General features: G+C 47.1%; 1 protein-coding gene across 1 annotated transcript in view; it reads right to left on the minus strand.

Moving 5' to 3' along the window:
* Positions 1-18,464: 18,464 nt before the first annotated feature.
* WDPCP (WD repeat containing planar cell polarity effector) overlaps positions 18,465-25,134 on the minus strand; it is a 326,846-nt gene continuing 320,176 nt past the window's right edge. Inside the window, exon 15 of the mRNA XM_060257471.1 lies at positions 18,465-18,625. Coding sequence (XP_060113454.1) covers positions 18,465-18,625 — 161 coding nt within the window. The remainder of the gene's footprint in view (positions 18,626-25,134) is intronic.

Genomic DNA, 25,134 nt, shown 5'->3' on the forward strand with positions numbered 1-25,134 from the left:
TAGAAAAAGAGCCCAACCTGAGAAACTGATTCGTAGATTCTGAGCAGGCCTGCTTAAGATTGAACTCTATGAATCCTCTGAACTCACTCCTTTCCAGATACATCAGTTCCAGGGCTTTTTTTTTTTAGCAGGATATCCTTTGCATATTAGGCCACACCTCCCTGATGTAGCCAGTCCTCCTGGGGCTTACAGTAGGCCCCGTATGAAGAGCCCTCTAAGCTCACGGAGAATTGTGTGGCCTAATATGCAAAGGAGCTCCTGCTACAAAAAAAAGCCCTGGACTTGGTTCACCAAATTTTCAAAACCCTTCCATTACCCTTACCTGTTGGGCACCATGATGCGGGCCTGTGTTGTGTTGTGTTCATTACGAATTCACGGTCCTTGTCATCTGTTTCCCTACGAAAAGGGGGTAGAGCATTACGACGGGAACAGTCGCGTAATATCCAGAATAGAATATTATTTACACGGTTATCCACTGCTTTGAGCCCTCTCAAAGCTAAAAAAAGAAAACAACCACAAACCCAATCAACCGCAACAGCAGCACGGACCCACAATGGGCTCTGAGCATTATAAGGGCCAAACCAGGTCAGATTCTGGACGATATCAGATTGGATCTTCCCAGCGTTTTAAAATGAAAATTGCAACTGCGGGGTCCCCAGGTTCAGATGGTGGTTGTGGAATGGAGATAGAAAGCAATTAACCTTTGACCCCTGGGCATTGATATTTATTGAAACCGACCCCCTTTTTGGATGCTGCTAGCTCAAGATGAGAGGGGGAAAAGCGAACTAAAACTCTTCTTTCCTGCCACGTTTAACAGCAGCCTGAGAGAGGAAGTTTTGGTAGGTGCAAGGCCTTTTTTTTGTAGCAGGAACTCCTTTGCATATTAGGCCCTGCTCCCCCTGGTGTAGTCAATTCTCCTGGAGCTTACAGGGCTCTTAGTACAGGGCCTACTGTAAACTCCAGGGGGGTTGGCTACATCAGGGAGGTGTGGCCTAATATGCAAAGGAGTTCCTGCTACAAAAGAAGCTCTGAGTAGGTGAAACAAGTTGGGAGAGGGACAGGGTTAAATTCCTTCTCTCACTGCACCTGGGTCCCGATCCAGAATGGGGGTGCGGGGTGTCACAGCTAGAATTTGGCTTTTTAGAAATACTCTGTGGGCTGTTGATGGTCTTCTTGTTGCTTTTAGTTTATCAGCTTTTATGTTGGGCAAAGTCTACACTGAGGTACAGCAGTAATTGGTTTTTTTATTTTTATGTAAGTTTCCTAGAGATCATGTCGAGTAAAGAAAGGTGGTCTTGAAATTTTGGATCCATCAATCCATCAATCAATGCTTCCCTAGCCTGACCTGGATAGACCAGGCAAGTCTGATCTCCGAAGTTATGCAGGGTTGACTGTGGTTAGTACTTGGATGGGAGACTGTCCTTAAAATACCCAGTCAGGAGAACATAAGAACATAAGAGAAGCCATGTTGGATCAGGCCAGTGGCCCATCCAGTCCAATACTCTGTGTCACATAAGAACATAAGAGAAGCCATGTTGGATCAGGCCAGTGGCCCACCCAGTCCAAGACTCTGTGTCACATAAGAACATAAGAGAAGCCATGTTGGATCAGGCCACTGGCCCATCCAGTCCAACACTCTGTGTCACATAAGAACATAAGAGAAGCCATGTTGGATCAGGCCAATGGCCCATCCAGTCCAATACTCTGTGTCACATAAGAACATAAGAGAAGCCATGTTGGATCAGGCCAGTGGCCCACCCAGTCCAATACTCTGTGTCACATAAGAACATAAGAGAAGCCATGTTGGATCAGGCCAATGGCCCATCCAGTCCAATACTCTGTGTCACATAAGAACATAAGAGAAGCCATGTTGGATCAGGCCAATGGCCCATCCAGTCCAACACTCTGTGTCACATAAGAACCTAAGAGAAGCCATGTTGGGTCAGTCCCATGACCCATCCAGTCCAACACTGTGTCACGTAAGAACATAAGAGCAGCCATGTTGGATCAGGCCAGTGGCCCATCCAGTCCAACACTCTATGTCACATAAGAACATAAGAGGAGCCATGTTGGATCAGGCCAATGGCCCATCCAGTCCAACACTCTGTGTCACACTGTGGCCAACCCCCCCCCCCATGTGCCATCAGGAGACGCACAAGTGGGGCTAGAAGCCCTTCCACTTTGCCCCCCCCCTCCACAAGGAGGCGGGGGCATGCTTATTTAGCCACCTCCATGAATATCCTCCAGGCCACCAGTAGGGGTCAGTCACTAGAGGTCAGCACGAATTCCAGATGCAGACACACACACACCTGCTCACGAAAAAATACAAAATAAATAAATGCCTTTCTTTCATTTTGGGCAAGTAACACATGAGTCTGGGAAATGCAAAGGCTTTCTATTCCACGCTACTTTCCGAGCTGTTACATCACATTAGTTTTTGATAATGCAAATAATAGATTCTAAATTTAGAAGTCCCCTTTTGGTGGACGAGAATATAACTCTAGACACCCCTCTCCCCCCCATGGACTTTCCTTGCGTTTCAGTCTTTTCAGTGTTTAGATAATGACGGATCTGTTCTATTACGTGGTTGGTTGTTATTCCGTTGTCATGCTCTGGTCAGTGGCCGAAACAAATATACTGAACTGAAGTGGATGAGGGTTCGGCGAGCCACTGTGAATCTACAATCCTCGCGCAGTTCCTCGGCTTTCCCCGAACCATGCTAAAGCGACAATAATGTATCCGCCTCATCCCGCTAAGCCTTATTGGCTCGGGCAAAGAAACTAAGGGACTTCATTGGAGACCAGATTAGACGCGTTTCGAAACAGAGAGATTTTTTTCCCTCTCCCGCTCCCCCATTATCTTCCCCATAGTCTCTTGATCAGCTTTCCTACACATAGCTGCGGATTCCATGGTGACCCGTAAATTGCTTTTTTGGCTGCCAAATTGCTGTAACCCCTTCTATTTTTGTGTTTTTAAGCGAGCTTAAAACTGTCCATCCTCTTTGGACACTTCTGTAAAATTGGCCGGCGCTTGGGGAGGATTTCGTATATATCCAAAAGGCTTAGAAGGAGATGCTGCTTCCCGGCCTTTTTTATTAAAGTCGACAAACACAGAAAGCTCAGAAGGGGATAAAAGCAACTTAGCTCCCTTTTTATCTAATACATACAAAGCTACCTAAGAGCTTGGCGCCGCAGAAGTACTCCCAAGTGCAACATTTCTTCCAATCGAAGATGCCGAAATCGGCCTGCAGCTTGTGGACCTAGGGGTCAGTGTTCCTTCTTAGCTGAGTGAGTGTGAGCTAGCTCACAGTTTTTTAGCCTCAGGCTCACACATTTTTTTGTCTTAGCTCTGGAAGAATGGCCCGAGAGCAAACTGCTTTATGCAGTAAAAAAAAAGGTAAAAAGTCCCCTGTGCAAGCACCAGTCGTTTCCAACGCTGGGGTGACGTCACGTCACGACGTTTTCATGGCAAACTTTTTACGGGGTGGTTTGCCATTGCCTTCCCCCGTCATCTACACTTCCCCTCAGCAAGCTGGGGACTCCTTTTACAGACCTCGGAAGGATGGAAGGCTGAGTCAACCTGGAGCCGGTTACCTAAACCCAGCTTCCGCCGGGATCGTACTCAGGTCGTGAGCAGAGAGCTTGGACTGCAGTACTGCAGCTTTACCACTCTGCGCCATTTATGTAGTAGCTCACGACTTTAATGCCAGTAGCTCACAAAGTAGAATTTTTGCTCACAAGATTCAACAGCTTTGAGGGAGCATGGAAGAAGAAAACCGTAGATTTATGCCCTGCCCTTCACTCTGAATCAGAGTCTCAAAGCGGCTTTCAATCTCGTTTATCTTTTTTCCCCACAACAGACACCCTGTGAGGTGGGTGGGGCTGGAGAGGGCTCTCACAGCAGCTGCCCTTTCAAGGACAACCTCTGCCAGACCTATGGCTAACCCAAGGGCATTCCAGCAGGTGCAAGTGGGGAGTGGGGGATCAAACCCAGTTCTCTTAGATAAGAGTCTGCACACTTAACCACTACCCCAAACTGGCTCTCCAGAAGAAGAAGACGACTGCAGATTTATACCCCACCTTTCTCTCTTAATCAAAGCAGCTTACAACCTCCTATGTCTTCTCCTCCCACAACAGACACCCTGTGAGGTGGGTGGGGCTGAGAGGGCTCTCACAGCAGCTGCCCTTTCAAGGACAGCTCTGCAAGAGCTGTGGCTGACCCAAGGCCGTTCCAGCAGCTGCAAGTGGAGGAGTGGGGAATCAAACCCGGTTCTCCCAGATAAGCGTCAGTGCACTTAACCGCTACACCAAACTGGCTCCAGCCTTCAGGTGGGACCTGGGGAATCCCCTCAGAATTACAGAGAAAACGGGTGCTTGGCTCTATGGCACTGCACCCCTCTGAGGACCCTGTCTTCCCCAGGCCCCTTCCCCAAATCTCCTGTAGTTTCCCAACCTGGATGTGGCAACCTTACCCCCCCCCCCCACATCTCCCACTGCGTGGCGGGGGGGGGGCTGGTAACCCTATATATACGACTTGCTTCCTTCTCAGTACTAAGTGAAATATGAATTTAAGAGACTAAGAGGTGAGTAAACACGATTGGTCTGGGCCAGCCCAGGCTGGATTGTTGCAGAAATAGCTGTTAGGCTTTTCTGTCCGGGTGGCAGTTAGTTTTGGCACGGGGCAGCTCCCGACACTCTGCTACAAAATGTTTTAGCCCAGCGCTTGCCAAGTGCCGTGTCCCCCTCCCGTTAAAAGGAATGCTGAAAACTTCCCACACGTCCTTTGTGACAAAGGCCACTTGTTCAAAGAGAGAGAGGAAAAGATCGCCGAGAATAAACAGCCGTTTGCTTTAAATACACACGGCGGCGTCCCGATCGTCCCTCGAAGAGTAAACGTTCTAACTGGCATCGAACAGTGAGCGCTTTAAAGTTTTCTCAGGCTGCAGTTCAGGTTTCAGCGCTCTACGCTCTTAAAGCACGCGCGCTTTGAGCGTACAGCTGCAACTCCAACGGAGAGGAGTTTTCTGCAATTGGATCAGAACCGGGAGTCCCAAAAGCGTAATGCCAAGTTGAACGGGTCTGTACGGATCACATGGGTGCGCAATGCAAGAACCGCGTTTCCCCAGTTTTCCGTTTCTTGGAATGACTGACTGTAGACGAGTCACGTGCAGTAAAGGTAAAGGCAGTCCCCTGAGCGAGCACCAGTCGTTTCAGACTCTGGGGTGACGTCGCATCACAACGTTTTCACAGCAGACTTTTTTTACGGGGTGGTTTGCCATCGCCTTTTCCGGTCCTCTACGCTTCCCCCCCTGCAAGCTGGGGACTCATTTTACCGACCTCGGAAAGATGGAAGGCCGAGTCAACCTTGAGTCGGCTACCTGGACCCAGCTTCCGCCGGGATCGAACTCAGGTCGTGAACAGAGAGTTTGGACTGCAGTACTGCAGCTTTACCACTCTGTATATATATCACTCCACAATTAAAAAAAAAAATCAGAAACGAACTTGGATGTGGAGCAGACTTTAAAAGCAAAGTTTGTAAGAACAGGGACTTATACCACTCTGCGCCACAGGCCTCTTCACGTGTATTAGCAAAAGGCAACAACAAGAGCCAAGATTGTGGTTCTTGGAGGATCGTTCTTGACTTGGAGATACATTGTCTGTCCTGCACCGAGGGTTGGCCCTGCCACGAGGCAAACTAGGCGATTGCCCTTTTAGGGGGCATCGAATTGGGCACCCTGATGTGACTCAGTGATATTATCAGTGCGGGGTGGGGGGGGGGGAGGCGCCAGAAGTTAGCTTTGCCTAGGGTGCCAGACAGTCTAGGGCTGGCCCTGTCTGTACCTTCTTTAAGCTCTAAACAAGTTGATTACATTTTGCATTGTACCTCTGCACCCTGACTCCTTCCTCGGCAATGCTCCTGTATAAATGCCCCTGTATAAATCGATGGTGCGATGTCATTTGGAGTACTGTGTACAATTCTGGTCACCGCACCTCAAAAAGGATATTATAGCATTGGAGAAAGTCCAGAAAAGGGCAACTAGAATGATTCAAGAGTTGGAACACTTTCCCTATGAAGAAAGGTTAAAGCGCTTGGGGCTCTTTAGCTTGGAGAAACGTCGACTGCGGGGTGACATGATAGAGGTTTGCAAGATAATGCATGGGGTGGAGAAAGTAGAGAAAGGAGTCCTTTTCTCCCTTTCTCACAATACGAGAACTCGTGGGCATTCGATGAAATTGCTGAGCAGTTGGGTTAGAATGGATAGGAAGAATTACTTCTTCACCCAAAGGGTGATTAAGATGTGGAATTCACTGCCACAGGAGGTGGTGGCGGCTACAAGCATGGCCACCTTCAAGAGGGGATTGGATAAAAATATGGAGCAGAGGTCCATCAGTGGCTATTAGCCACAGCATATTATTGGGACTGTTTGGGGTAGTGATGCTCTGTATTCTTGGTGTTGAGGGGGAGGGAGCAAAGTGGAAAGGCTTCTAGCCCCACTTGTGAACCTCCTGATGGCACTTGGGGGTATTTTTTTGGCCACTGTGTGACACAGAGTGTTGGACTGGAAGGGCCATTGGCCTGATCCAACATGGCTTCTCTTATGTTCTCATCCCACCTTCAGGCTGAGATATAAAAGATCTCAATTCCTGCTTGTATCTGACGAAGGAAGCATTGACTCAAATGCTCCTGCTCTGATAATCGTTTTGGTTTCTAAAGAGAGTTCCCACTATTATGCGTGCAAATTAGAGAAAGCTAGGGTGAGTGGTTCAGACTGTGAGACATATATATATATATTTCATGTTATGAGTACCTTTAGTATGCCCTGTCTGTATGTTATGTGGTTATTGTTTTGTAGAATTCAAGACTGACACGGATATTGACTGAACATTTTTGGCACTACTGGACCTGGAAAATTGTACAATATTCATAGGAATGGTCCCTAGAAGAAGGATTTGAGATCCGAAATGGCTTGCAAAGTGGACCGGTTCTCTGTTGGGCCACCTATCTTTAAACACTGTACAGAATATAATATAGCATCTTTCAGCCCATAAGAACAGCTTTCAGCCACATAAGGAGAGTAGGAGCACTGTGGAACTTATGACGTTTTAACTTGGTGATCTGTACTGGTGATGTTTGTTTTGTATTTTTGATACTTATTATTCACAACAAGTTAAAACTGTATTTTACACAAAGAGTTCTTTCTTTTTGTTGTGGTTTCCAAAGAGCGGCTGGACTTGAAATCAGCGCTGCCGTCTTTCCTTTACTTCCAGTACTAAGTCCGATATGGATTCATTTGACTTAGATCACTAAAAACACTTCTTGGGTGCAGTCACACCCACTAAATAATGCATTTTCGATCCGCTCTCAGTGCAGTTCCCAACTGGTTTTTGCAAGTCGACACAGTTAAATCCAGTTGTGAAGTGCATTGAAAGTGGATTGAAAGTGCATTATGTAGTGTGGGTGATCGCAGCCTTTAAAAAGCATTTAAGACCGGAAGAAGAAGAAGATGATATTGGATTTATATCCCGCCCTCCACTCCGAAGAGTCTCAGAGCGGCTCACAATCTCCTTTCCCTTCCTCCCCCACAACAGACACCCTGTGAGGTAGATGAAGATACTGGATTTATATCCCGCCCTCCACTCCGAAGAGTCTCAGAGCGGCTCACAATCTCCTTTCCCTTCCTCCCCCACAACAGACACCCTGTGAGGTAGATGAAGATACTGGATTTATATCCCGCCCTCCACTCCGAAGAGTCTCAGAGCGGCTCACAATCTCCTTTACCTTCCTCCCCCACAACAGACACCCTGTGAGGTAGATGAAGATATTGGATTTATATCCGGCCCTCCACTCCGAAGAGTCTCAGAGTGGCTCACAATCTTCTTTACCTTCCTCCCCCACAACAGACACCCTGTGAGGTGGGTGGGGCTGGAGAGGGCTCTCACAGCAGCTGCCCTTTCAAGGACAACCTCTGCCAGAGCTCTGGCTGACCCAAGACCATGCTAGCAGGTGCAAGTGGAGGAGTGGGGAATCAAACCCGGTTCTCCCAGATAAGAGTCCGCACACTTAACCACTACACCAAACTGGCTCTCCAGAAAATAAGATTCAGCTTTAACACTTACCAGCGCCTAAAAGGTGTTACCTGCTCTTCAGGCAAACCAGTTTGTTCAACCTTCGGTGAATCAAAGCCTGTTTGATTAGACTATTTTGACATGTCTTATTTTTATGGTACGCCCTCTCAGTCACACCTTTGATATTATTTGCTCTTTGGCATTGCACCCTTGCTTTTTAAAAAAATGTCTTTTGTTGGGGGTGGGGTGGGTAGGGAAAGCAGTAACTAACATTTCAAGAGAGAAACATCGTGTTCAGATTCTAGTTAGTGGAGTTGACATTCTATTAATGTAGTAATCAACACGGACGCGTAAATACTTTTATGTTCACGTGCAAGACCCTTCCTTTAACAAGGAGAAGACATCTACACTAAACCACCCAGATGAACTGTGAGGGGGACTTTGCATAACAAAGCCTACGGCTTATGACTCACGATGGGATTAAGGCTGCTGAAGGAAAGGTGTCTGGCAGAGCTGAGGTAAACACGGTAGGGATTTGCTTTCAAAAGGGGGCAGTACTCAAATACAAAGTAGTCTGACCAGTTATGCCCCCCCCATCTATAACAGCATTTTTTTCTCTCCCCCCCTCCACCCGCTCTTCCTTCGAGGAGCTCGGGTGCCTAGTCCTCTACTGTTCAATTTTGTTCTCATGACAAACCTATGAGGTAGATTAGGCTGAGAGAAAATGGCTGGCCTAAGGTCACCCAGTGACCTTCATGGTTGAGCGGGGAATCTGACCTGAGGAAATAGAGGCCTTCTCACACTGGGGCTTGGAGCCTAGTCCTCTACTGTTCAATGTTGTTCTCACGACAAACCTATGAGGTAGATTAGGCTGAGAGAAAATGGCTGGCCCAAGGTCACCCAGTGACCTTCATGGTTGAGCGGGGAATCTGACCTGAGGAAATAGAGGCCTTCTCACACTGGGGCTTGGAGCCTAGTCCTCTACTGTTCAATGTTGTTCTCACGACAAACCTACGAGGTAGATTAGGCTGAGAGAAAATGGCTGGCCTAAGGTCACCCAGTGACCTTCATGGTTGAGCGGGGAATCTGACCTGAGGAAATAGAGGCCTTCTCGCTCTGGGGGTTGGAAAGCGCTGTCGAGTAGCTGCCTGCTTACGGTGACTCTTCACAGGGTTTTCAAGGTGAAAGAAGTTCAGACATGTTCATTGCCTGCCTCTGCGTAGCAACCCTGGGCTTCCTTGGTGGTCTCCCGTCCAAGTTCTAACCAAAGCTGACTCTGCTTAGCTTCCAAGACCTGACAAGATCAGGGATAGCCTGAGTCATCCACGTCAGGGCAGAGGTGGGCTGCCATTGCCGCCTCTGCGTAGCAACCCTGGGCTTCCTTGGTGGTGTCCTGTCCCACTAGGGCAGACCCTGCTTAGTTCCTGAGATCTGATGAGATCAGGCTAGCCTGGGCCATCAAGGTCAGGGGCAGAGGTGGTTGGCCATTGCCTGCCTCTGCGTAGCAACCCCGGGCCTTCTTACTCCGTCTGCCCACAAGACAAATGACACCGCACAGCCGTGAATAATATGAACATTGTCCTATCGGCAAAGCTTCCGATTAGCTTTGAAAGTTTGCAAAATGCTAGAAGGGAGAAGCAAAGTCCAAATGGAAAACGGATCGAGGAGAGTTAGAACTGTGATGCAAAGTGACATTGCAAAAGGTGTGAAATAAACCAGCTATGTATAGTCCCCTCCTGTTAATGGGGGAAGTTTAGGCGAGGAAGGAAACAAAGGCGTAGGATTTGGAATTGCAAAAAAATAAATAAATTGGCAAACGATAACAGAGCTGTGGTGCTCTTCCCTGCGAGAAGAGAAACTACAAGAGGCGCAAAAAAAAGGACACTTCGTTTGTAATGGGGAAAAAGTGCAGGTCCTGTTAGATCTTAGGGGGAGGGATGGTGGCTCAGTGGCAGAGCATCTGCTTGGTAAGCAGAAGGCCCCAGGTTCAATCCCCGGCATCTCCAATGAAAAAAGGGTCCAGGCGAATAGGCATGAAAAACCTCAGCTTGAGACTCCTGGAGAGCCGCTGCCAGTCTGAGTAGACAAGACTGACTTTGACGGGCCGAGGGTCTGATTCAGTAGAAGGCAGCTTCATACGTTCATATGATTTTTCTGCTGACGCTTTGGGCAAGAGACGCCTTCTAAAAGTATTTGCAAATAAGCTCTTTCAGTCTGGGATCCGATTTCGCCGGTCACAAGCCTCAGATATAATGGTCTGTAGAGATGAAGTTACTCCGCAAGCGAAAGACAATGACTCTGGAAAACCCCTTCCGGCAATGCTAAATCCATGTTGTAAATTGCCAAGGAGACACTTGAATTTTGTTTGCTGTTGAGTGTCTGGTGGTTTGCTGGTATGGATATACTATGTATGTATTATTTTGCAGTCTTGCTCTAGATTAGAGTTTGTAGAATCTTTCAGGATCAAGTGCCGTGTTCTACTGGAGAAAGTTTTCCTTCCAGACGTTTCTTACCACTAAATGCACAGCAGCCAAGAAGGTCTGAGCGCCTGCTCCGGCTGCAACGCCACTGAGGATGTTCTCCGCAGCTGAGAACGAAACGTCTGGAAGGAAAACTTTCTCCAGTAGAACACGGCGCTTGAGCCCGAAAGATTCTACAAACTCTAATGATGTTACCAGCCGTGAAAACCTGAAATCTTTGATTGCTCTAGATTGTTTTTGTTTTAGTTTTGCTCTGTAATTTTGAGTTTCGCTTTTTTATTTTATTTTTGTATGACTTTTGAGATTTTAATAAACTATTTAAAATTTTAAAAAAAAGAAAAAAGAGAGAGAGAAACTGTTCTTGAACAGAAGCGGGATAACGACCGGCTTATTCAACATGCCAGGGACACTGGTTTCTTATCTCGTTACATATGCTAAACTCGTTCAGTCGATCTCCTTACATATTTATTCTCACCAAGAAGGGCTAAACATCAACTGCATTTTTAGTGTATATCTTTGTAGGAATAGTGTATTGGTATGGTGAATGTAATGCCTTGATTATTGGGATGTGCTCCTCTGACATAACACCTCTAAGGAAAGGATGCTGTCAGCTAACTCCATGCTGGAGAGGAGTCGAATGGAGTGTAACAGCAGAGTCTCAATTACTCTTAACCAGGGCTTTTTCATAGCAGGAACGCACAGGAATGCAGTTAAGAACATAAGAGAAGCCATGTTGGATCAGGCCAATGGCCCATCCAGTCCAACACTCTGTGTCACATAAGAACATAAGAGAAGCCATGTTGGATCAGGCCAGTGGCCCATCCAGTCCAACCCTCTGTGTCACATAAGAACATAAGAGAAGCCGTGTTAGATCAGGCCAGTGGCCCATCCAGTCCAACACTCTGTGTCACATAAGAACATAAGAGAAGCCGTGTTGGATCAGGCCAATGGCTCATCCAGTCCAACACTCTGTGTCACATAAGAACATAAGAGAAGCCCTGTTGGATCAGGCCAATGGCCCATCCAGTCCAACACTCGGTGTCACACTGTGGCCAAAAAGGCCACAGGAGGTCCACCAGTGGGGCCAGGACTTAGAAGCCCTCCCACTGTGCTGCCCCAAGCACCCAGAACACAGAGCATCACTGCCCCAGAAAGACAGTTCCAATGATAAGCTGTGGCTAATAGCCACTGATGGACCTCTGCTCTATATGCCTATCCATTCCCCTTTTGAAGCTGTCTATGCTTGCTGCCACCACCACCTCCTGAGGCAGTGAATTCCACGTTAATCACCCTTTGAGTAAAGTACTTCCTTTTATCAGTTATAATCAATAACCATCTTCCTTATCTTCACACCCCTTCCAACCCTCCCAGCAATTAACACAGAACAATGGTCACATTCAACAGCCAGTTTCCTTATCACTACCCTTCCAGGAAGCCCCACCAAACAATGGGCACATCCACAAACCTATTGCCCTTTCACCACACCCCCTCCAGCCTAGACATAGCAGCTCTCCAGCAGCCCTGGCCTCACTCAATGCACAGCAGCCAAGAAGGTCAGAGCGCCTGCTCCGGCTGCAACGCCACTGAGGATGTTCTCCGCAGCTGAGAACGAAACGTCTGGAAGAAAAACTTTCTCCAGTAGAACACGGCACTTGAGCCCGAAAGATTCTACAAACCCTAATGATGTTTCCAGCCGTGAAAACCTGAAATCTTTGATATAATCTGACTGCTCAGCAATTTCATTGAATGTCCACGAGATCTCGTATTGTGAGAAAGGGAGAAAAGTACTTCTTTCTCTACCTTCTCTACCCCACGCATAATCTTGTAAACATCTATCCGTTCCGTCTCTAAACCTCTATCAGTTCCATGCATAATCTTGTAAACCTCTATCAGTTCCAGCTGTCTTGGTGTCAGGGTGTGTGACTTAATATGCAAATAAGTTCCTGCTGAGCTTCTTCTACAAAAAAGCCCTGCTCTTAACAATTAAAAAAGATACCTTTGCACTTAGCCCCCTACTTTGATATATTTAGCACGTCGCTTGTTTTTTCCCCCTGTAATAAAATCTAAACATATTGCAACCTATAAACTTAGCTTGCTCTTGCTATTTAATCTTTCCACATGTCATAACATCTTCAATAAGTTGCATGCTAGTTAGCTGTTCACCCATGTAGAGGAATCTGTCAGTCTGAACTGTTAACTTCCATTTCTATGTATCTGAGGAAGAGTGCCTGGACATGAAAGTTCACACCTTGAAAACTTTTGTTGGTCTTGAAGAGCCAGTTTGGTGTAGTGGTTAAGTGTGCAGACTCTTATCTGGGAGAACCGGGTTTGATTCTCCACTCCTCCACTTGCACCTGCTAGCATGGCCTTGAGTCAGCCATAGCTCTGGCAGAGGTTGTCCTTGAAAAGGGCAGCTGCTGTGAGAGCCCTCTCCAGCCCCACCCACCTCACAGGGTGTCTGTTGTGGGGGAGGAAGGGAAAGGAGATTGTAGGCCGCTCTGAGACTCTGTCCTTGAAAGGGCAGCTGCTGTGAGAGACTTTGGTGTCACAACAGGGTGTCTGTTGTGGGGGGAGAAGATATAGGAGATTGTAAGCCGCTCTGAGTCTCTGATTTAGAGAGAAGGGCGGGGTATAAATCTGCAATTCTTCTTCTTAAGTCTCTGGGATTCCATCTAAAAAAATCAATGTTTGCTTTCTGGTATCCCCTGTTTACTACATTTCCTGATTAATCCTTGACCAGTGTACCACTCCTTTCCCTCTACTTCACAGTTCCTGGAGAGCCAGTTTGGTGTAGTGGTTAAGTACGCGGACTCTTATCTGGGAGAACTGGGTTTGATTCCCCGCTCCTCCACTTGCACCTGCTGAGATGGCCTTGAGTCAGCCATAGCTCTGGCAGAGGTTGTCCTTGAAAGGGCAGCTGCTGTGAGAGCCCTCTCAGCCCCCTCCCCACCTCACAGAGTGTCTGTTGTGGGGGGAGAAGATATAGGAGATTGTAAGCCTCTCTGAGTCTCTGATTCAGAGAGAAGAGTGGGGTATAAATCTGCGGTCGTCTTCTTCTTAAAGGTGCCACTGGACTCAAACTTTGTTCTGCTGCTTCACGCCAACATGGCTGCCCATCCAGTCTATCACAATGAGCTAGATCCAATCAGATTTGCTGCTGGTGAAAAAGGGTGGACGGATTTCCTTTAACCATCAAAAAGGCTACACTGGTGATTGTGGGACCCACGTGGACAAGAAGAAGAGTAGATGTTTATACTGCAGCAGCTATCAAGGGATTCAGTAGACGTCATAAAACGAGATTAAAAATCTTCAACAGAAAACCTGTCCAGTGTGTACCCTAGATGATATTCGAACTCTGTATATTCATGCAAAATGAGCGGGGAAAAGAGTTGAGAAGCTACAGTCCTATTGTTTACGGCCGTGATGGTGGATAAACTGAAAGTTTCTGACCTAAGAGGACATATTTAAAGTAAATGAACTGAGAAAAGGAAAGGTTCTCTGTGCAAGCACCAGTTGTTTCAGACTCTGGGGTGACATTGGTTCCACAACGTTTTCATGGCAGACTTTTTACAGGGTGGTTTGCCATTGTCTTCCCTAGTCATCTACTCTTTCCCCTCAGCAAGCTGGATACTCATTTTACCGACCTCAGAAGGATGGAAGGCTGAGTCAACCTCGAGCCGGCTACCTGAAAACCCAGCTTCCACCGGGGATCAAACTCAGGTTGTGAGCAGAGCTTAGGACTGCAGTACTGCAGCTTTAACACTCTGTGCCACGGGGCCCTTTATAAATGAACTGAGAGCCTCTACTTATTCAAAGTATGCTATGAACAGTATTTGACACCACGTCATTTCAAATTGATTTATCAATTAAGAAATTATTATTGTTGGAGCTGTGAAGGAATTCGTGCACACTTTTAAAACATTTTCTGCTGTGGTTATTATTATTTAAAAAAAACCCCTTTTGAATGGATGCTGTCTTCCACAGAGAACAAATTACAGGCTATACATTACATTTAGCCCCACGGTATTCTACTGAATTACCATGCAACAATGGAATTAGATACCATCTGATAAAATAATAAATTCATTAACAGCAGGAAAAAAAATTATAACGTAATTGGATGAAGCCTCCTTCTGATTCCAGAGTGGCTTTAGAGATGTAGTATATTCTATATTACATACAGCTTTGGGCAAATTATTCTAATAGATTAGGATGATGTAATATTGGCACATAGCTCTCGTTTGGTAAATATTCTATTTGAACGGTTAAGTATCTTTCAATTCGATATATTTGATTGATATCAGTGTATTTGAAGAACACAGAGCGTTTCCCCACACAGCTTACCTCGGAGCGACGTCCCTCTTCACCGCGCAGCGTCTGCACGGATTTCGCACCAGCTGCTCCGCATAACCGGGAAGAGCCGCGGCTTTTGCGTCACAGATGGAAACCGCTAAAAAGCAGTTTACATCTGCGACGCAAAAGCCGCGGCTCTTCCCGGTTATGCGGAGCAGTTGGTGCGAAATCCGCGCAGACGCTGCGCGGTGAAGAGGGACGTCGCTCCGAGGTAAGCTCTGTGGGAAAACGCCCACAGTTTTCCTTAAGGGGAAACCTCCTACCTAATGATCGTAATTGGTTTAATTTCCAAGAACAAATTGTATTTCACTGCACCTTAGCAGAAATAATTTTGTATTTCGCCCTCCTTTCCAGGAACAGAAGCATTAAGCAGACAAAGCAAAGTGATTTTGGAAGTCTCATCAATTACTAATACAGGGGTGTCGAATTCATTCGTTATGAGGGCCGGATCCGACATAAATGAGACCTTACTGGGCTGGGACATGTATGTCATAAAATGTAATGACAAGTAGCAGAGATATAAACTATGTAAAGGACACGGACAAACACAAAGATTTTTTTAAAAGCTTAAAATAGAACATGTTTAAAACATTAGCATTCATTGGTCACATGTCTGACACCCCCGTACTAATAGCTGTCCAGATGTATTTGAGAGCGTAGCCATAACTACTGGCTCAAGCTGAGAATTTTAATTTTATTTACAGAAAAGGACTCAAAATGTTGAGTCTCCTGACTCTGGAATCTTTCTGCAGAACCTTCTACACGCGGGGTGTCAAACGTGTGCTTTGGGGGCCGAATCTGGCCCCCAGAGGGCTCCTGTCAGGCCCCCGAGCAACTGGCTTGTGTCTGCTTCCTTCTCCTTCTCTCTTGCATCTCAGCTTGCTTGCTCAATCGCACAGGAGCTACAGAGCAAAACCTCGATTTTCTCCATTGGCTGAGGCTCCTCCCCCTCCTGGTCCCTGGGGAGGGAGGGAAAGAGCCAGAGCTTCCTAGTTCCCTGGATCCCCTGGGAGAAATACAAAGAAAGCATCTTTAAGACCAACAAGTGCTAATGTTTTAAGCATGTTTTATTTTAAGGGTTTTAAAAAAAACTTTAATTGTATTTGTCTGTGTCATTCAAAAAGTTTATATTTCTGCTACATAATCTTAAATAGGCACACTCATGGCTTCAGAAGGTCTCATTTATGTCAGATCTGGCCCTCATAACAAATGAGTTTGACACCCCTTTTCTACAGGGCGGACAAGGAAGAGACATTAGTGTACAAGAGAGGGAGAAAGCAAACCCAGGTAATGTACAAATATGTATAAATCAGAGCAGTATGTTTGCTTGCAAGGCACAATGGCAGTGAATTGCTTCTTGGCCTCTAGAAGGATTCAGTTACATTCTGTGCCAATCTAAAGTTTTATAAGGAGTTCTTTTTCAAACTTGTGTTAGGATTGGCAGAGTTTCTGTGGCTCCAAAGAATCACAAGAGAGGGCCAGAGACCTTCTTTTGTATTTGGTAACTCAAGGGGGGGGGGGCGGGAAACCAATAGAACCCAGGGACGGCGGATCTGCCTTATATTAGAGTTGGCAGGATTAACTGGAATCGCAGTTGTATCGAGCTGCGAGTGAGGGCTGGGAGTTTTCTTTACTCTTCAGTCTGGCAAAAGGCAGGGGTGGAATTCTAGCAGGAGCTCCTTTGCATATTAGGCCACACCTCCCTGATGTAGCCTATTCTCCAAGAGCTTACACAAAAGAGCCTTGTAAGCTCTTGGAGGATTGGCTACATCAGAGGGGTGTGGCCTGATATGCAAAGGCGCTCCTGCTAGAATCCCACCCCTGGCAAAAGAGCCAGTTTGGTGTAGTAGTTAAGCGTGGGGATTCTTATCTGGGAGAACTGGGCTTGATTCCTCACTCCTCCACTTGCACCTGCTGGAATGGCCTTGGGTCAGCCATAGCTCTTGTAGGAGTTGTCCTTGAAAGGGCAGCTGCCGGGAGAGCTCTCTCAGCCTCACCTACCTGACAGGGAGTCTGTTGTGGGGGGAGAAGATAAAGGAGATTGTAAGCTGCTCTGAGTCTCTGATTCAGAGAGGGTATAAATCTGCAATTCTTCTTCTTCTACTCAGTCTTGGGGAGGTGGTGGGATTGGCTTACGCAGCTTCAGTGAGAGCAAACAATCTCTGCTCGTGAGGATCAACGACTTGGGGTGACCCACCGAGGCCTGGCATGTAGGCAGCAGTTAAGAAAGCGAGCAAAGAAACAAAACGTGAAGCCGAACTCCAAGGAAACGGAGAGCAGGGAAGCAATCGATGGAACGCCGAGCCATACGTTTGACTCTAGAACCGAAAATCAAATGTTCTTAAGCTTGCCTACCAAAACTGGGGTTCAGGTTACCCGAAATATTGCTCAGCTTTTCTTTCCAGGATTCGAGGGAGATAGTATCTTAATCCTTGGAATTAACTCCCGTTGCATTCAAAGAAACTTGCAAAGATGGGAGCTGGATTATTATGGCCGTGAATCACGATTTAAAGCTAATTCGGTTGTGTGTGTGTGTTTTTTTTAAAAAAAAAAGCTCAGGCACTGTTTCTAAATGTCCTGACTTGGAGACTTTCTTCGAAGTTAATAGAAGTGTGTGGCATTGCCTTTGAATAATAAGAACTCTTGCATATAATTCTGGACATTGGCATTCATCCTGCCGTAATTCTTACGCCAACAGGAATCTGCTTTCCAAGAAATGTCCCTATGATACAGGGTTACCAAGTCCAATTCAAGAAATATCTGGGGACTTTGGGGATGGAGCCAGGAGATTTTGGGGGTGGAGCCAGGAGCAAGGGTGTGACAAGCAAAATTCAACTCCAAAGGGAGTTCTGGCCATCACATTTAAAGGGGCCGCACACCGTTTAAACACCTTCCCTCCACTGGAAATTATGGAGGTTGGGGACACCTTATTTGGGGGCTCACAGAATTGGACCCCCTCGTCCAATCTTTTAGAAACCTTTTGAGGCTGTTTTGAGGAGAGGTGCCGGATGCTATGCTGAAAATTTGGTGCCTGTACCTCAAAAAACAGCCCCCCCCTCAAGCCCCAGATACCCATGGATCAATTCTCCATTATACCCTACGGGAATCGGTCTCCATAGGGAATAATGGAGGGGCCAGCAGACATTTCCCACCCCCGCTTTTTGATGACCCTGAAGTGGGGGGAGGGCCTCCAAATCGGGGGAACTCCTGCCCCTACCTGGGGATTGGCAACGCTACTACTATATTACAATAAATATTTTTGAAAGCCACTGGGAACTCGAGATCACGAAGTTAAAGCCTCTGACGGCTGTGAACTGTACTAGATGCTAGTGACTAGGGCTTTTTTGGTAGCAGAAGCTCCTTTGCTTATTACATCACCCCTGATGTAGCCGATCCTCCTAAAGGAGCTACTGTAAGCTCTTGCAAGACTGGCTACATCAGGGTGTGTGTGGCCTAATAGGCAAAGAAGTTCCTGCTACAAAAAAAGCCTGCTAGTGACAAGTAAAATGCCCCATTTGTGTGTGTGTGTGCAGATGCTTCTACCTTGCTGCTCTCTTTCACCGCCTTACCTGGCTGAGCTGTTCTGTGCCATGTACGTGAAGCAACCGGAATTCGTCCCGGAGGGTGGGAGGCTGCCTTGGAACTTCTGCTCCTTCCGGGGTAGGACTGTCAGGTTGGCGAAAGTTTCGCTCAGGGTCTCCTCTCTGTCTTCGTGTCCTGGAATTTCTAGTTTAAAAAGGAAATCAAGAACGGAATTCTGTTATTGTCATACAGTATAAAACACGCAGGGCAGGATAACTGCTTTCATCTAACTATTACATTGGACTGGGGAGGCCAAACTGTGGCTCAGAAGCCACATGTAGCCCTCTGACACATATTGTGTGGTTCTTGAAGTCCTCACCACCCCACTGGCTGGCAGCATTTAAAGTTGCTTTCTTTCCACCTCTCCTTCCTCATCTATTTCCTTCCTTCCTTCCTTCCTTCCTTCCTTCCTTCCTTCCTTCCTTCCTTCCTTCCTTCCTTCCTTCCTTCCTTCCTTCCTTCCTTCCCTCTCTCCCTCCCTCCTTCCTTCCTTCCTTCTCTCTCCTTCCCTTCCCTTCCTTCCTTCCCTCCCCTCCCTCTCTACCTCCTTCCTTCCTTCCTTCCCTCCCTCCTTCCTTCCTTCCCTCCCTCCCTCCTTCCTCCTTTCTTCCTTTCCTTCCTTCCTTCCCTCCTTCCTTCCTTCCTTCCTCTGACACTCAAGCATCTACGGCTCTCAAACCTCTGACACTCATGTTTTGTGGCTCTCAAGCATCTGATGTTTATACTATGTGGCGCTCATGTAAAGCAGGTTTGGCCACCCCTGGACTAGAACCAAGCTGGGAGTCCAATGGCACCTTTAAGACCAACTCGACTCCTACTTTGTTCTATTGCTTCAGACCAATATGGCTGCCCACCTGGATCTATCTACATTAGCCTAGAGCAGGGGTCCCCAGTGTGGTGCCTGTAGGCAGCGCTTATTTTGTAGAAAAATAGGTGGTGGAGCTCATCCAGGGATTGTTATGCAGCTGTACCTACTATTCAATGGACAAGGTGGGGAGGCGGGGGTGGGGAACCCTCAGAAAGGTTCAGGAGCTGCGCTCCTGTGTGTCAAGCATGGTGAAATTCCATTGATAATTGATTGTTTTAGGGTCCTGCCTAACACTGGTCTGTGAAGTACCATGGAGGACCAAGCTTTGTTAGCTCTGTTATTCTTTCCCTTCCCCCTTCTTGCTTTATTGCTTGCAAAGCAGAAGTAGTGAGAAACGAAACTAACTTGAGAAGAAGTAATCAGCACCTTCCCATACATTCCTGGTAGGGAGTGCGACACATCTGGGGAAAGCAAGGACGGAGTCCTGATAACGCTATGAGAATGTAGACATTTATGATAGTTTATGTGTGAGAGCGCATCCCTCGCCCCCACCTTGTGGAATCCTTTTGAAGTAAGCCTTAAAAGTATTGTATCAATGTATTTGCAGCATCGCTCTCAAGAATCTGTCACACTGAAAGCATCGGTTTATCAATAAACGCAGTTTTGTATCAACTTCGGCTCGTCACTGAAAGGGCATGCTTGACACTGTGAGCTCCTGCTGAATCCGAGGCCTGTCTATCGGCACCACGGGTGTCTGCTGACGTCTTTCCCGGTGGCTGTTAAGTGCTTTTAGAAAGTGGGTAGGGCCAGGCCAGGCGGGCCCTGTGTGCGGCAGCCATTTTGTTAGTTGGCTTTATCTGCCATGGCAGCCATTTGGTGCCCACCACCCTAGATTCTGATTGGCCACTGAAGATTTAATTGGCTGGGCAGATTTTTTTTTCTTTCAAAAAAGCAGTTGCTTTGGAGGTTGCTGCCACCACAGTAGAATGACCTTCACTGTGTAATTGAAGATAAGAGGCGGCAGTTATTTTGTGGCCAGCTCTGCCTCCTCTGGCAGCCATCTTATGGCAGCCTCTTTGCGAATTGTGCCCACCACACCATGTCACCAAAATTCCAAAGACGTCTGCAGGCTTTAAAAGGTTGGAGACCCCCGGGCTAGAGTCTGTCAATCTGAAGAGGAGTATATAACCAGGAATCAGTAGCCTCTGCATATGGGTAAAACTTTCTACATTGCAATATCTATAGCCAAATTGCCAGGTAGCAGATGTCCAGTTCTTGGTCCCCAGTTTGGTGTAGTGGTTAAGTGCCCGGACTCTTATTTGGAAGACCGGGTTTGATTCCCCACTCCTCCACTTGCACCAGCTGGAATGGCCTTGGGTCAGCCAGAGCTCTAATAGAGAGCCAGTTTGGTGTAGCGGTGAAGTGTGCGGACTCTTATCTGGGAGAAGAAGAAGATATTGGATTTATATCCCGCCCTCCACTCCGAAGAGTCTCCGAGCGGCTCACAATCTCCTTGACCTTCCTCCCCCACAACAGACACCCTGTGAGGTAGAAGAAGATATTGGATTCATATCCCGCGCTCCACTCTGAAGAGTCTCAGAGTGGCTCACAATCTTCTTTCCCTTCCTCCCCCACAACAGACACCCTGTGAGGTAGATGGAGATATTGGATTTATATCTCGCCCTCCACTCCGAAGAGTCTCAGAGCGGCTCACAATCTCCTTTACCTTCCTCCCCCACAACAGACACCCTGTGAGGTGGGTGGGGCTGGAGAGGGCTCTCACAGCAGCTGCCCTTTCAAGGACAACCTTTGCCAGAGCTATGGCTGACCCAAGGCCATGCCAGCAGGTGCAAGTGGAGGAGCGGGGAATCAAACCCGATTCTCCCAGATAAGAGTCCGCACACTTATCCACTACACCAAACTGGGTTTGATTCTGGGTTTGATTCCCCACTCCTCCACTTGCACCTGCTAGCATGGCCTTGGGTCAGCCATAGCTCTGGCAGAGCTTGTCCTTGAAAGGGCAGCTGCTGTGAGAGCCCTCTCCAGCCCCACCCACCTCACAGGGTGTCTGTTGTGGGGGAGGAAGATAAAGGAGATTGTAAGCCGCTCCGAGTCTCTGATTCAGAGAGAAGGGCGGGGTATAAATCTGCAGTGGTCGTCTTCTTCACTTCACTTCAAAAAAAGAAAGAAGCTACGGAGAGCACCACGCTGAAAAGTCAGCAGTATTTATGAACCCCTGAAATGTTTCAAATGCAGGGTTTTGTTTTTGTTTCTTTTGCATATTCGGCTACACACCCCTGATTTAGTCAGTCTTCCAAGAACTTACATGGCTCTTCCTTCCTTCCTGTCTTGCAGTTCGCAAACATCTGAGGTTTATTCTATGTGGCTCTTACATTAAGCAAGTTTGGCCACCCCTGGTCTATACAGTCCCTGTCACAGGTTTCTCTCTCTCTCTTACCCCCCCCCCCCCCCATTAGGGCTGATGCCAGACATATAAATTAAAAACATTATTTACGGGGCATGAGATAAATGGGAAAACCCAGTACATTTCAGGAAAAGCCAACCGAACCATCAAGAAACCGGATTAAACATCCGCTTGGCACCGGCCTACTTTAACTTGGTATGTATTAACTCACTGTATTGGGGAGGGACGGTGGCTCAGTGGTAGAGCATCTGCTTGGGAAGCAGAAGGTCCCAGGTTCAATCCCCGGCATCTCCAACTGAGAAGGGTCCAGGCAAATAGGTGTGAAAAACCTCAGCTTGAGACCCTGCAGGGCCGCTGCCAGTCTGAATAGACAATACTGACTTTAGGGAGGGATGGTGGCTCAGTGATAGAGCATCTGCTTGGTAAGCAGAAGGTCCCAGGTTCAATCCCTGGCATCTCCAAAAAAGGGTCCAGGCAAATAGGTGTGAAAAACCTCAGCTTGAGACCCTGAAGAGCCGCTGCCAGTCTGAGTAGACAATACTGACTTTAGGGAGGGATGGTGGCTCAGTGGCAGAGCATCTGCTTGGGAAGCAGAAGGTCCCAGGTTCAATCCCTGGCATCTCCCAAAAAGGGTCCAGGCAAATAGGTGTGAAAAACCTCAGCTTGAGACCCTGGAGAGCCGCTGCCATTCTGAATAGACAATACTGACTTTAGGGAGGGATGGTGGCTCAGTGGCAGAGCATCTGCTTGGGAAGCAGAAGGTCCCAGGTTCAATCCCTGGCATCTCCAAAAAAGGGTCCTGGCAAATAGGTGTGAAAAACCTCAGCTTGAGACCCTGGAGAGCCGCTGCCAGTCTGAGTAGACAATACTGACTTTGATGGTCTGATTCAATATAAGGCAGCTTCATATGTTCAAATGTTCACTGATTATTATAGACGGATGGCCCTGTTACGATCAGTTTGGTTCTATTAAAGGCGACAAAGAACCGTCTTTGTGAGCGGTGTATTGTGCTTTAATATAGCAATAACACAACCTTAGGATTTTTTTTTTTTAAATAAAGAACTTTACAACTTAAGATGGCAAGAGTTATCACTGTCGTCAAAACGAACAAACAACTGGGATGGTATTTTATACATACATACCAACAGAACAAAGCAATCTGTCCAGTGAATGGATGTATCCAGGGGTGGAATTCTAGCAGGAGCTCCTTTGCATATTAGGCCACACCCACCTGATGTAGCCAATCCTCCTAGAGCTTACAAAAAAGAGCCTTGTAAGCTCTTGGAGGATTGGCTACATCAGGGGTGTGTGGCCTAATATGCAAAGGAGCATATTATCCGATCGTTCTCCCTGTTATTTCATGGTACTCAATAGCTAGGCTGGAAGAACCAGCCACCTATGTTCCCGAAGATGCTGGTTTGCGCACGCTCGTACCATTTGGCCTGAGGGGTATTTCGGGTAGACTTAGAGCAATGTCGTCTTAAGTGGATCTCCTCCCCAGCTTGGTTTAGTTTGTGGTAATATAAATAAACCGGCTCTGCGTTGGCTCCGTGCCCGCAAATCAGGGACAACTTCCATTCTCAGAGCCCTTTTTAGGATGAAATAACATTTCAAAGGCATGCGATCGCACGGAAGAACGAAAGCCGTCTCTTAATGTCGTCTGCGGCATTGACAGCTCTACTTAGCGGCAGCCATTAAAATATTTACAAAGTAACAGCTGCTCTTACATTAAAAAAAAAAGCTTCTTGGCATGAAAAATAAACTAGTTGGTAAGTGGAAGATAAGCCCTCCTTTTTTTTTTTTAAAGTACTTTTTTATGCCTGTTTGCGCTCGGCGTGGTATGCGCAGCCAATTCTGTACAATCTGATGTTTACAAATCAATTGTAACGTATGACCTCCTTAGGCAAGAGGGACAGAAGGAGCCTTTAAAACGCTGAAGCAAGCATTTAATCAGAGCTCTTCGTGCTGATCTTTGAAAAATCCAATACATCCAACAAATGCAACTCCTTCTAAAGATAAAATATAAGGGTGATGGGGTTTGTGTTTTTTTTGCTCCAGGAACCGCACATGTATCCCAATGAACGACTAGTAAGTCAGCCGGATAACAATTCACTGCCTGTTAAAAGGAGGGAAAACAGAGCTACGTCTCAGAACAGAAGATAATTATATTGGATTTATATCCCGCCCTATACTCTGAATCTCGGAGTCTCAGAGTGGTCACAATCTCTTCTACCTCCCCCCCCCCACCAACAGACACCCTGTGAGGTAGGTGGGGCTGAGAGAGCTTTTACAGCAGCTGCCCTTTCAAGGACAACTCCTGTGAAAGCTATGGCTGACCCAAGGCCATTCCAGCAGCTGCAGGTGGAGGAGTGGGGAATCAAACACGATTCTCCCAGATAAGAGTCCGCGCACTTAACCACTACACCAAACTGGCTCTCAGACTAGGCTGATCCAGGATTAGTTTACTCCTGGAAGACTGAAAGGCTTAAATAGTAACTAATATATTGTCTTTCCTATTATTGATTTTGCAAGAGGACAACCTCTGTGAGAGCTACAGCTGACCCAAGGCCATTCCAGCGGCTACAAGTGGAGGAGTGGGGAATCAAACCTGGTTCTCCCAGATAAGAGAGCTATGGCTGACCCAAGGCCATTCCAGCAGCTGCAGGTGAAGGAGTGGGGAATCAAACCCGGTTCTCCCAGATAAGAGTCCGCGTGCTTAACCACTACACCAAAATGGCGCAAACGAGGAAACGCGGTAATGGAAATGGTGATAGGAAATGGAGAAAATACAGCCTGAATGATGAATGCTATCAGCTAATTGAGTCAGACGATTGTATCAGAAACAGGTAAATTTCTAGATCGGGGCGGCCAAACTTGCTTAATGTAAGAGCCATGTAGAATAAATGTCAGATGTTTGAGAGCCACAAGGCATGAAAGTCAGAAGTTTGAGAGCCGCAGGGACAAGGAAGGAAGGCAGATGGGGGGAGAGGGAGAGGTGGAAAGGATGCAACTTAAACTTTAAATGCATTCTCTGCTGACTGGCTTGGCTTGGGGAAGTGATTTAAAGAGGAAAAAAATACCTTCTCCAAGCCAGCTGATGGGGTAGTGGGGGCTTTGAAAGCCACACAATATGTGTGAAAGAGCCACAGTTCGGCCACCCCGTTCTAAATTCACTGAATGAATGGAACAAACAAGGCAAAGGGTGTTTGGAAACTGCAGCTAGTGCAGAATGCAGCCATTGGACTGATAATTTAGACCAGCTTCCAGGAGCACATGGCCCAGGTACTACACTAATTTCATTGGCTACCGATCCGGCCCCGACCCAATTCAAGGCGTTGGTTTTGACCTTTAAAGCTGTACAGGGTTTGGGACTTGGGTACCTGAAGGGTCATCTTTTTCCATACTTTTCTGCCTGAGAAT

The sequence above is a fragment of the Heteronotia binoei genome, chromosome 1 (genome assembly GCF_032191835.1).
Source record: "Heteronotia binoei isolate CCM8104 ecotype False Entrance Well chromosome 1, APGP_CSIRO_Hbin_v1, whole genome shotgun sequence".
NCBI classification, from domain to species: domain Eukaryota; kingdom Metazoa; phylum Chordata; class Lepidosauria; order Squamata; family Gekkonidae; genus Heteronotia; species Heteronotia binoei.